General features: G+C 38.6%; 1 protein-coding gene across 1 annotated transcript in view; it reads left to right on the top strand.

Moving 5' to 3' along the window:
* The window catches only part of LOC103732319 (contactin-associated protein-like 5), a 431,937-nt gene that overhangs the window by 409,118 nt on the left and 9,807 nt on the right, over positions 1-13,012 (top strand). Inside the window, exons 11-12 of the mRNA XM_008830875.2 lie at positions 7,814-7,850; positions 12,193-12,411. Of these exons, the coding sequence (XP_008829097.1) occupies positions 7,814-7,850; positions 12,193-12,411 (256 nt within the window). The remainder of the gene's footprint in view (positions 1-7,813; positions 7,851-12,192; positions 12,412-13,012) is intronic.

The following is a 13,012-nucleotide window of genomic DNA, read 5'->3' as shown; positions in this document are numbered from 1 at the left end:
TGACTGTGACTAGTAATAATCAGATATATAGAGATTAGAAACGCATGTGCAAACATCTTAATGTCAATTGCATTAAAATGAATTTTTCTGTGTGAAATTGTGTATTTTAATAATGATATGGAGATCTTTTTTAAAGGTTAAAACCTCATTTAATTTTATGTCTTATAGGGTTTATACAGAGTACAATATTGTATAACCGTATTAATTCAATGTAAACCTAAAAACTTACAGCTAATTTTGAAACAGATGCATCTTAGCTCAGGCAATTGTTATTGAATATGTCAATGCTGTTGTAATGAAATGCTTCTTCTAAGTATATGGTTATTAAATAAATAATTTTAAAAAATACATGCAAGTACCTAAAAATACTTGAGCTTTTAAAAATATGATAATAAGTCTTGAGACAGGAAATTTTAAAAATTGTTGAATTAGTGTCCTATTTCCAATGCCAGTCACTGGATTACAATTTTAAAATTGCACACAGTTTTGACAATACAGGGAAGTCAGTGGAGGTCCTGAGCATGAGTTCTCATCATCCAGTTTTGAATAGAGATATAGGATGAGACAGATACTTTTACTTTGTGTGTATGCTTACATGTGAGTATGCACGTGTGTGTACATGTGCATAAGTGTGTGTGCATGCATATGAAGTGCTGATGCTGGGTATATTTCTCAATCTTTCCACCTTATTTTTTTGAGACAGTGTCTGTCACTGAAACTGGAGGTCACTGATTGGGTAGACTGTCTGATTAGAAAACTCCACTGATCCTACTGTCTCTATATCCCAAGTGTGAGAATTAGAGATGCTCTGCTCAGCTTTACATGGGTCTTAGGGATCTAAACACAGGCCTCATGCTTATGTGGCAAGAACTTTATTAATTGAACCATCTCCCCATTCCTTTTTTTTTTTTTTTCTTTTTTCTTCTGGATTTTGTTAACCTTGAATAGTTGTGAGGCCTAGGACGTTATGATCACCTCAGCTCAGTCTGAGAATGAGCTGATCTCCAACAGGGCAGCCTGAAGTTCAGTATTCAGAACTCTGTAAACCTCTAGAGATTTAGTAAGTGGTAAAATCCATCACTGTGTTGTTTAGGTCCTATAAGTTGGGCTTTTTTTACCTGCTGTAGAAAACCTTCTAGCAGATAAAATTTAGACTATTCCAGCTCTGCAAACACAAAAGGAACAGCATCAAATCCCTGAATGTTCTAGTGTGGCTTTTACCTTTCATGGTGTTTTAACTTGTAACTTGTAATTTCACATCCGAGTACTTATATTTCTGTGGATTATTTTGAGCTCTGCTAAAAGATTTCCTATTGGGACATCAAGTGCACTACTTTTGCTTACTTAATTTGACACAGTAAGAACCACAGGAATAAACCAGCTCATGGCAGACACTCAGCTCTGACCCCTTGTCACATAAATAACAAATTCCTTAGGAGGAGAAATTCTTTTTTCTCTCTTAATTACAAGGGAATCAATTTATATACTACCTTTCAAATCTATGTATAGTCCCCCAAATAATTTCTTCATGGGAGATAAGTAATGCAGAAAGGACCTTGAAGGTATGATATGGAGAATGTTTAAATCTAGGTATGTTGCTAATATCTTACCAATGCAGGAATCACTGCCTTGTGTCCACAGAGGTCTCTTTGCATGATTCATGTTGTCAAACAGTCAACTAACACAACTTGTTCTTGTTCAATTAGTTCAGCCAGTGAATTGTTAAGTTGAAATACTGTGTTCTTAAATGGTAGACATTAACTTGGTTGCTTTTTTTCCCTTTAGCTTCTTATATTGCATCACATCTCTCTCTCTCTCTCTCTCTCTCTCTCTCTCTCTCTTCATCTATTATTTTACTCTCTACTTACCTATATATCATTTTCTACTGACACATACATCCATCTTGCTGTATGTAAACATTCCTCGAAGCAGAGTCTCACTTGCTATGTAGACCATCTTGTTCTGGCCCTAGTCTCACACTAACCTGCCTTCACACTAATCTGCCTACCTCTGCTTCTCCAGTGCTGGAATTAAAGTTGTATGCAACATTTTTAATTAAAGACCTATTATGTTCCAAATGTTCATGATCCTTCACATCAGACCTGCTGTTACCTTCTAGGGTTCTGATTTGATTTGGTTTCTCTACCAGTTATTACATACAGAGAATATGTGCCTGAGAGATGCCCAGCTCTAAGTGGCACATCTGCAGTGGAACCTCAACACCTAAGGCTAATGGAACATAGTGGAACAGGAGGTAGCAAGAAAACTAATACGTCCTTCAACTCTCATGAGTGAAACTTCCTTATACAACAGAGTGTGATGCACACAGAAGGCCACAACTGGCCAAATTTTAGAGGCTAAGAAACTGAAGAGTGTGTATCCTTGAACAGGACTCCTATATTAGACCTCAGCCACCTATGGCTCATGGACCACTACAGAAGAGAGCAGAAAGATTGCAAAAGCCAAAGAGTTGATGCATGAACACAAGGAAACAGAGGCTAGGAACTTGCTTATATGAACTTGCAACAATGGTAACAGCATGCACAAGACCCATGTTGACTCAATCAGACAAAAACCCAGCACAGAGCTGTGGAAATGGGCATCAGGCCCCAACTTTAGCTGAGGAACTATTGACAACTGATTACTGTGGGGTGAGGGACGGTAGATCTTCTTTAAGGGAGTGACTCTAGATAGGCTGACTAGACTCCAGTGGGTAAACTTGCATGGAGGTACATCTGGGTACAAATGCTTGACTAGATAGGACTTAACATATATGACATAGTGCATGAAATCCAGTGGGGGAAGGGTATGGAGGGGCACAGATGAGTCAGGGGGTCTAACTTTGATTAAGATCTATTATATAAAATTCAGAAAGCCTCAATAAAAATATACATTATAAAATAAAAAATAAAAAAATATTTAAGATTTTATTTTAAATTTTTTTCTATTTGTGGGTGTCAGCGTGTGCATTTATGCAGAGGAGTGCAGTGCCCACAGAGTCCAGAAGAGGGTGTTAGATCCCTCAGAGATAGAGTTGTAAGCAGTTATGAGTCACCTGACCTGGATGCTGGGAACTAAACTCTGGTCTTCTGCAAGAGCAGCTAGTGGCTCTTATGTGCTGAGTCATCTCTCCAGTTCCAGACAGTAATGTTTGTTTATTTGCTTATTATTATTTATTGTTATGTGCATGAATGCTTTGTTTGCATATATGTAAGTGCACCATTTGCATCCAAGGCAATGCCTGTGGAGGCTAGAGGTGAGCATTGAGTTCCTGAAACTGGAGTTAAGGACAACTGTTAGCCTCCATGTGGGTGCTGCAAGAGCAGTCAGTGCTCTTAACTGCTGTGCCATCTCTCCAGTGGCAGTCATGTTTATTTTAAAGTACTTTTGACTCCTTTCTGAATTCCCTCAAGGTTGTATTACTGTCCTATATAAGGAAGATATTGAATGGTGACTCGGAGAAGGTAAAGATACACATAAATTCTGAAGCACAGGTTAGGGTTAAATTATTTGTATGACTTTGGGTGCCAAGCTCCTTATATAAACAATGCTGTCTCTCAACAAACTTTAAAATAACAACCATCTGTATAGAGTGAAACAATTTTACATAAATTTGTAAAAGAAATATATCATTAAATCTAAGGAAAATGTGTCATTTTGGTTGAGTTTTTCACAGTTCATTGACTTTTTTACAATTCACTGTACTCAGCACTGTATTAAAGACCATCTATTTCCTAATCCACTTATTTCAGTGGGTAGGTTATGCTTACATTAAATGCAGGCCCTAGTTAAGGGAACTTTTTAAGTTTCGTCACTTTATTTTATTTTTCAAAATAATTTATTGAGAATTTCACACATGCTTATAAGGTGTTTTGATCAAATCCATGCCCGCTCTCTCCCCTCCAATTCCTCCCATATCTCCCCATCTCTTTTTTTTCTGATAACTTCATGTAGTCTTTTGCCGGGGATTCGAACCAGCAATCCCCGGCACAGTGATGACTGGGGATGAGTAAGCATGCCCTTCCACAGCCCACGCCACCCCCAGTACCGGGAACACTCAGACGCAATGGGGAGTCTAGTCAAGCAGGGACTCATTTATTATAGGTATTACAGAGCTCGTAAAGGCACCTGGAAATCCCGCCCCCCCAGGGTGTATCTTAAGGATGGTCAGGAGCTGATCATGCACTCCTTAGAAGTGCGGAAGTATTCTTCAGACTTTCAAAGCAAGCCTGGCGGCACCCCCAATAGCTTCCTTTCGGACCTATGCAAGGTGGGCCTTTTAGGTCCCCACACTCTTCTTTTTTTATGGGACTTTTTGCTGCTCTAACATTCCCCCCTCTAAAGAGGTAACCCTAAAATCTTTTAAGGATTAGATACGGGCTCCCAAAAACTTTCAACATTTTGGGCCTTTGGAACAGAGTATGTTGTTAAGAGGCCCAAGGGCATTTTTGCTTTTCACCAAGAAACTGGCTACATTTCTTTGGGGTCTTTTTACCCTAACTGCCTAGCCAGTTCTTACCTCCTATTCCTATCACGCCATCCTCTGAAGGGGTTACCCAATTTGTGGATAGGGAATCAGGATACAGACTGCTCTGTCTTCTTCCATGCTGAATAGGCATGCAGGGTGAGGCAATTAGAGTACCCCTTCAGTGGTTCTATCTAAAAGACTCCAAGATTGCATAATTCTTATCTGTAGGGGGAGAAGAAAATTCTTGACTTGCCAATAGGAGATGTGAAGGAGAAGTAAAGGCAAGAGTAATTAACATTACAAGTTCTAGACAGGGAACTAGAAAAATGTCAGAACAGGGCAAATTTCAAATGTTCATGTGACAGTCAATTGGAGTTTCTTGATGAGAGCCTCCAAAGGCATCCGTCTACTGGGTTCCTCCTCAGTATTCTTTTGTCTGCCAAGGCTGGTCTTGAGTTTGATGGATTCAGGATTTGCCTTCAGGCACTTGGATAGCTGTTGGAGTCGTTTGATTCAGTGTCCATTCCCTCTCAAAGGATTCCAGATAGTGGGAGAAAACAAATTTATCCATCATTTTAGAACAATAGCAGGTTGTCTCCCTTAGCTACAGGTGGGCACTACAGTATTAAAAACCAAGATTTGGCGGTTGTGCTCCTTCATTAAAGGAGGGCCAAGGAGGGTCACTGTACCCTCACCAGAGTATTCAGCCACTCTTCCCAGCCAACTGTATGTAATTTGGCCCTAATCACACATGGTCTCCTGGATTTGGGGAGGGCTAAAGTATGTAATCTAGGGAAGGTTAGGAAGAGAAGGCTTGATCCATTCTGAGTAAAGGCTTTCCAGTGTGCATACCCTCAGGTCATTCATAGTCCTCAGCAACCCCTTATTTATCTTGCTAAGCAAGCTCAGTAAATTCATTGGTTCCCCAGTAAAATTTTAATCAAACATTGGTTTGACACTAGAACCTTAAGAGGGAATAAGCATTGCTTAGTTAGCATCCCAGGAAAAGAAGTCTCACAACAGATGGAAAATTTATTTGTTAATGTTATGTGTCATAATTATTTTTTAAAAAAAGAAAATGAGAATGTAAAAGAAATTAAAAGGATATGGAAATGGAGATATTTTCCAAAGTAGAAAAAATGAGAAAGCCTAAGCAAGTGATGAAGATCTGTGTAGATTTGTTATGATATATAAAGGGTAAGGCAAAAATATACGTAATCTTAAAATTTCTAAGGTCATAGTTTAGTCAACTTGTTTAAAAATATATTTTAATTTTAAAATATTTTTATTGGGCTTTTGGGCCTTCCATATAATAGGCCTTATTCAAATTTAAACCCCCTCCCCATTTTATGCACTGAACTGGAGAATGAAAATCGAAGGCAAGTTTCACAGTGAACGTGGTTTCTCACAAGCATGAAGAATGGAAATCCAAAAATCTCACCAATATTCCCTTCCTCACTGTTCTACAGATTTTCTAGTATACAGAAGTCACATTCAAAGAAGCACCTGGGAATTTCTTTTTTTAACACACAAGCACTTTGAGAAACCATAGATGTTTTCAAGGAAAACACTCCATTTCCAACTGCCTGATTGGAAATGGACTGTTTATCTCTCTCTACACGCTTTAATGCTAACAAACAACAGCATTTCCTCTTCTTCAGATTTCAGCCCTGCCCTCAAATACCAACGTACAGGCAGCATGCATTACTGGTCCAATGTGGGTGTCAGAAGAAACAGAATTGATGAATCACACTCTTGTACAAATGACCTCTTTCCTTATTTCTGAGCTTTTATTTCCTCCACTGTAAACAGAGATCATTTTGTCTGCCACATGAGGATGGGAAAACTTAAAACAGCAATATATCTCATTCTCAGCTGAGTATCCATAAATGCAGTCTTGTTCTACATTATTTTGTTTACGTATTCTTGTATATATTTATGTTGCCCAAAATGATATATTTTGAGATGGCCAAATAAAATTATTTAATTATTTTCATTAGTGACTGGGGACGTGGTTCCATGGGTAAGAGGGCTTACTACACAAGCATGATGATTTGGATTTGAATACCCAATGTCTTGTAAAAGAAACTTGTCTTAACTGCTCTGCCTATAATCCCAGCATTGGCAGTATAGACAGACAAGCACCCTGGCCAGTAAGCCTACCAGAAATGGTGACATTCATGTTCAGTGAGAAACCCTATCTCAAGGAAATAAGGCAGGGAGAAAGAGAGGAAGGCACCAATGCCTTTCTCTGGTCTCAATACACTAGCACACAGTGTATGCACCCCCCACTTAAATAAATAAATAAAATATAATAATCGAACAAATAAATATATTCATTAGCTCAGATATATTTATTTGGGAGTGAACACCCTTAAAATCTCTTCTTTAGCTCTTCAACACATACTCTTTTTGGGTCTGTTCCTTCAATTGTTTGTTTTAGGCAGGACCCCACTGTGCTTTCCATACTGGTCCAGAACACAGGATTCTTCTGCCACACTATCCCAGGTGCTGTGGTTACAGGCATGTGCCAATATGCCTGGCTCACAATACATTCTTATTAACTGTAGTCACTATAATGTGCACTAGAACTCTCAAACTTACTCCTCTTAAGGAGTTTTATACTGCTTATAAAACTGTTACTATTAGTAGGATGCATTTGTTATGGGGAGATGTTAGAGGAGTAACATGACAAAGGGAACTTATGAAGGGAGAAATGTGCTTGAGATTATTGTTCCAGAGGAATCAGAGTCCATCATGGCAGGAAGACACAGTGGTAAGAAGAGGCCTGAGCAGAAAGAGGAGGGCTCACATCTTGAAACAAGCACAGGAATCAGAGAATGACTGGAAATTTGGCAAGGCTTAAAAACTCTCAAAACTCACCCCCAGTGACATGCTTTCTCTAGCATGTCCATACCTCCTAAAGCCTCCCAAAACTGGGGACAAAATGCCCAAATACTTGAGCCTAAGGGGGACACTCTTATTCAAACCACCACATTCACTGGATGAACATTCACTTAAACATTGAATGTCTCAGTTGGTAATTTATTATAGAATAACTTTTATAGTCATTTTAAAAGATTTTTATCATTTTTATGAGAGAGAGAGAGAGAGAGAGAGAGAGAGAGAGAGAGAATGAATACCACCATGCATACCATGCATACAGGTACCATCAGAGTCCAGAAGAGTGTGTCAGGTGCTCTGGAACGGGAGTTCAGGTATGCTAGGAACTGAACTCATGTCTCCTCAAATACTCTTCGATGCTGAATAATGTCTCTAGCCCTCTTCTTCCAGCATTTAAAAACCTGAATTTCTACATTAATGTGCAAACACTCCTTTTTTCAGTGTAGAGCCCTGCTCTTCTATCAAAGTCAGAGGATAGGTAATGCGAAGAAAAGAGACACTGAAACTATTTTAGCCGCAGAATGCATGAAGCTTGACATAGTTGCAAGTTTTGATATGAAGAGAGGATCAGAGATAATCTAGGATGACTTTAGTCAGGTAGGTTTATTAGATTTTTGTTATTAGAAAAGAACTAGAAGACATCAGAAAATTTCTAAAAACAGTCTTAGTTTTGGGAGAAAATGTGACATTAGTTATATATCAAAAGCCATTCATGACATTTGAATCTTTAAGTATCACAAAACAAGCCATTTATGGCCACATGACACTGGCTTATAGAGTATCACATTCTACCAAGATAAAATATAAGTAAGAGGAACTGATATGAATGGAGGTAAGAGGAGAGTGTGTGTGTATATATATATATATATATATGTGTGTGTGTGTGTGTGTGTGTGTGTGTATGTATATGTATATGTATATAAGACAAAAAGGTTTTATTTCCAGATTTCATTGTGGCTATGAATACAGGAACAAATTGAAAACTAGATGAAGTGTTCATTGTCATGCCTGTGGGCATTTCTCAGTGGGTAGAACACTTGCTGTATAAGGATGAGGACCTGAATTCAAATCCACAACACTCATGTAAAATGCCTGATGTGATCCTGCCCACCCACCTATAGCCCTAGCCAGCGAGGAGTAGCAAGACAGATTATTGGGGTTTTCTGGCACCAGCCTAGTTTCACAATCAATGAGAGACCCTGTCTCAAGGGACTAAGATGGGCAGTGATGAAGCAGGACATCTGTTGTCCTTTGGTCTCCACATGTGGGCACAGGCATCCATAACTGCACAAACATGTTCACATATACTCCTACACCCTGCACACAGACAGATCCCACACACATACATGCACAAAACAAATAAAATATAAAAGAGAAGTATTCAGTGTCTCGGACCCATGTATTTTGGTAAATCTTTTAAACCTGAAAGGGAACACCAAATTTCATTACACACGTGCAAACAGATTTATACAGATATGGACACACAAACTTGGTCTTTGTTTCAAGTTTTTTACATTTTCATTATACAGATGCTATATTCTACATAAATGTTTCAACCCTGTGAAGTAAAGATGTATCAGATAATAATACCCCAAATCTTGTTAAGACAAACAAGAAACAGGGTCAGATAATTGACCAAATCAAATTAACCTGTCCATGGCCAGTTTATGGTTCCATGGCTGGAACTTAGGTTTCTCTCATGCCCTTGTTCTTTTCTTTCTATTATGCTATGTTTAACATGTTTCTACACATGCTGCAATTGATTTACTAAAAGGAAACATTATCTCCTTAACCTCTAATGAATTACAGTCTACACTACTTTATCCACCCTGCAACCACACCTGTGTAACACAGCACTTGAACTTGTTTTTTCTCAAATATGCACACATGGCTCCCTCTGCCTGAAAGGCCTTCCTGCCCCTCACTACCTGGATAAGTGCTGCCTCTCTTTGCAATGCAAAACATTCATATATATATATATGACTTATACACTGTGCAGTGTTTAACAACAATTGTCAGGAATCAGAAATCTCCCATATTTGTGAGCTATCAGTAATCTTGAAAGATGAATCTAACAGGCAAGTAAATAATTCAGGTGACATCTTAGGTAGAGGAAGATGACTTTGGCTGTGAGAGGAAAGAAGAATATGCTGGGGAATTTAGTGCAGGTGATGACATTGAAATGTGAAAGATCTTCCAGGAACATGAGCAAAATGCTATTTCAGAATCTCTAAGCAAGCAGTGGTTAGAGGCTGAAAGAGAAGGCAGATAAACACCCTAACAGGAAGAGAGATAAAAGACAGGCTGATGGACAAAAGCTTGGCAGTTTTTATTCTTAACTCTGGCAGGAAGGTTTTATTTTTAAACTCCATCAGAACCCTTTCAACTGAACTGCTGTGATGGGCTTAGAGTCGTAGAGCCCTGGATGCATCTCAGCTTGAGATAGTCAAGACCTATTAGCACCTGCTTCTCTGTTAAAGTTGATCAATTTCAAATTAGGGAAAGGGACCCTGCCCCTTATCACCAAGAATGATTAGAAGGCCCAATCCCCCCTGGAGGATTTGGATTTTACTGTTTCTAATCCCCCCCTTTACTTGTGGAGGGCTTTTCTCTGTATGAGGGTGTTCAGTTACTTTTGAAATTTGTTACCTGTTGTATTGAAGATTTTTCCTGTGTTTTAATTCCCTTAAAATATTTTATTGAGTTTTTGTGCATTTCATATAATAGATCTTAATCAAATTCAGACCCCTTCCATATCCAGCATCTCCCATACCCACCCACAAGATTTCATGCATTCTGTCATCTATGTTATGTCCTTTACCCAGGCCCCTTACGTCCTGGGTGAAATGCTTGAAAATGACTTTCTTGTCTTAAAGGAAGAATGTGTTGAATAAAATCTTATCTCAAGGGAAGTGTGCTTATTCTGGATGCATAGTAAGGATGCAGACCTTGAGATGTTTCTCAAAAGAAATGAAGAATCTATGATATCAGAAAATATACTCAAGGGCTGGTGAGATGATTCAGTTGGCAAAAATGCTTGTCATGTAAGAATAAATACCAGAGTTCCATCTGAGATACCAGTGGAAGGAGAGAAACAATTACTCAAGCTTTCCATCTGACCTGTATATGTGTATACACACTCTCATCCTAATATTAGTAAACATTTAAGAATCAAAAATAATTATTGAAAGGAAAATACTCTCAGTTGGAGAACCCTGGTAATGATATGCCTGATCCTTACATAAATGGAAATGTAAAAAAAAAAAGGATAACTTCAAAAGACTTTTTACATCTCAAAAACTAATAAATGACAAAGGCTAATCACGTCCTCAAAATAAATGAAAAGATGCAGCATTTTAATTCTCAAAACTTGTTGAGTGGCCACTGTGCAGCACAGCAGTATTTAAGAGTTAAAACAGAGGTCTTGATTGAGAGCACTTGCTGTTCTTCCAGAGATCAGAGTTTGGTTCCTAGCACCTATGTCTGTTAAGTTCTAGCTCCAGGGGATCTGGTACTCTTTTCTGTAGTGGTCACCTGCATGCACAGTACAGACACAGACACACACAGACACACACACACACACACACACACACACACACACCCATAAGAATAAATCTTTAACAAAAAAAGAATTAAAGAAGTTAGAGAAGGGTAAGAATTATTAAGGGCTGTTCATTTCTAGTTTTCTACCATGTTCTCCTTGCATCTGTTCCTTAACGCTGCCAGCGTTAGGGTTCCACAAAGGTGCTATTTGACCATTTAGGGTTCCACAAAGGTGCTATTTGATCATTTACAAATCAAAAAAATTATAATGTGTGCTGGTAGATAGCAAAATTCCTGCCCCTCTTCCAGAAACTTAAGAAGTTATCATAATAAAATAACCAGTTGAAACATCTAGCTATGTTAAAACTATTATACCTTTAGAAAAATATGGTTCATTATGCATTTCAGTTTTATGTAATTGCACCAGAGCAATTTGTCCAAATGGCCCTTTTTAAGAGAAATGGGATGTTGAGTTTTATTACTATAAATCTTGAAGAAAATGAGATATTTGATCTTGCTGTGAACCACAATTGATTACATTTTCATCATATATATATATATGTATATACACACACACATTCAGAGAGAGGGAAAGAGAGGTAGCGAGGGAGAGGAAGAGATGTATATACACACACACATTCAGAGAGAGGGAAAGAGAGGTAGCGAGGAGAGGGAGAGATAGAGATAGAGAGAGGAGAGAGAGAGAGAGAGAGAGAGAGAGAGAGAGAGAGAGAGAGAGAAAGGTTGGCCAGTAGAACTGTTTACTGGCTCAGTACAAACAGCTGCCTTGAAACAATGAGCAGGACCCATCTTTGGGAGGACCCCTTTCATCTCTAATTCCATTTCTCCTCATTTTTCCTTGCTCTATTTGTGAGACAAATATTATAATAAGCCTCATGGTACACTCCTGTTAACTACCTACTTCTATAGATAAATGGTGATGGGGACAGAGACTCAAATTCTTTCAAACATCTGGAGCATGATAAAGATTTATTACCCTTTCTACAGTTCATAAATATATGAGTGAAATTTTTAAAGCTAGAAACATTTTTATATCAAAGCAGAGATGGCTCTAGCAGTCTTCCCTGAAATATAGTTGATTGATATGCTGATGCCTGCAGTGAAGCTGGAGCTGAGAAGAGTGGGCAAAGGCAGATGTGGGGAGAGTTCTTCTTATTCAGAGAATAACAAGGGGATTCCAGTTATTTTAAATAATACTCAAAGACAACACACAGACTATTCTGGACTAAGACTTATGATTATTCTTTACCTTGCAGAGACTCTTGGCTTGGATCCTGAAGTTGCTAGAGCCAACGCCTTGGGTTTTGTTGGATGTCTTTCTTCAGTCCAGTACAACCACATAGCACCACTGAAGGCAGCCCTTCGCCATGCTAGCACTGCACCAGTGACTGTCCGAGGGAGCTTGGCAGAATCCAGCTGTGGCTCCATGGTGGACACTGATATGAATGCAGTGACCACTGTACACTCTTCTTCAGGTACTTCCCATACGATGCTCCATAGAGTATCCATCGCTAGTGCTACTTTTGATGTCTTAAATAGCTAAAGGGTTGGCCAACACCACTCGATTCCTTGCCTTGTAGACTTAAAGCTGGTTCCAAATTGTGGCTAGTTTCTCTTAGGTGATATCTGTATCTAATAGCACTGTGACAGAAGCAACTTAAAAGAGAAAGAATTTATTCTGGATCACAGTTCAAGGAGACAGTCCATCATTTCCTGAAGTAAAGGCAGCAGGAGCTTGAAGTAACTGGGTACAAGATACCCATAAGCAGGAAATGGAGAGCCATGAACACATGCCAGTGCTCTGCTCTGTTTCTCCAGTTACACAGTCTGGAATCCTATCCAGGGAACGGTGCCACCCACAGTGGGAAGATCTTTCCATAACAATCAATACAATCAAGATAATCTCCCACATGCATACCCAAAGGCCTATCTTCTGAGTGATTCTTAATTATATTAAATTAACAACACTAACCATCACTCACAATGGTAAAGAGAAGTAAAAAATAATAAAAGGTTGTGAACTCTGTGATGCCATTTATTTTAAATAAAACTAAATTTTAAATAAAAAATTTAATA

Source organism: Nannospalax galili, unplaced genomic scaffold (genome assembly GCF_000622305.1).
Source record: "Nannospalax galili isolate Female #2095 unplaced genomic scaffold, S.galili_v1.0 scaffold633, whole genome shotgun sequence".
NCBI lineage: Eukaryota > Metazoa > Chordata > Mammalia > Rodentia > Spalacidae > Nannospalax > Nannospalax galili.
This window is presented reverse-complemented; position numbering and strand designations above follow the sequence as displayed.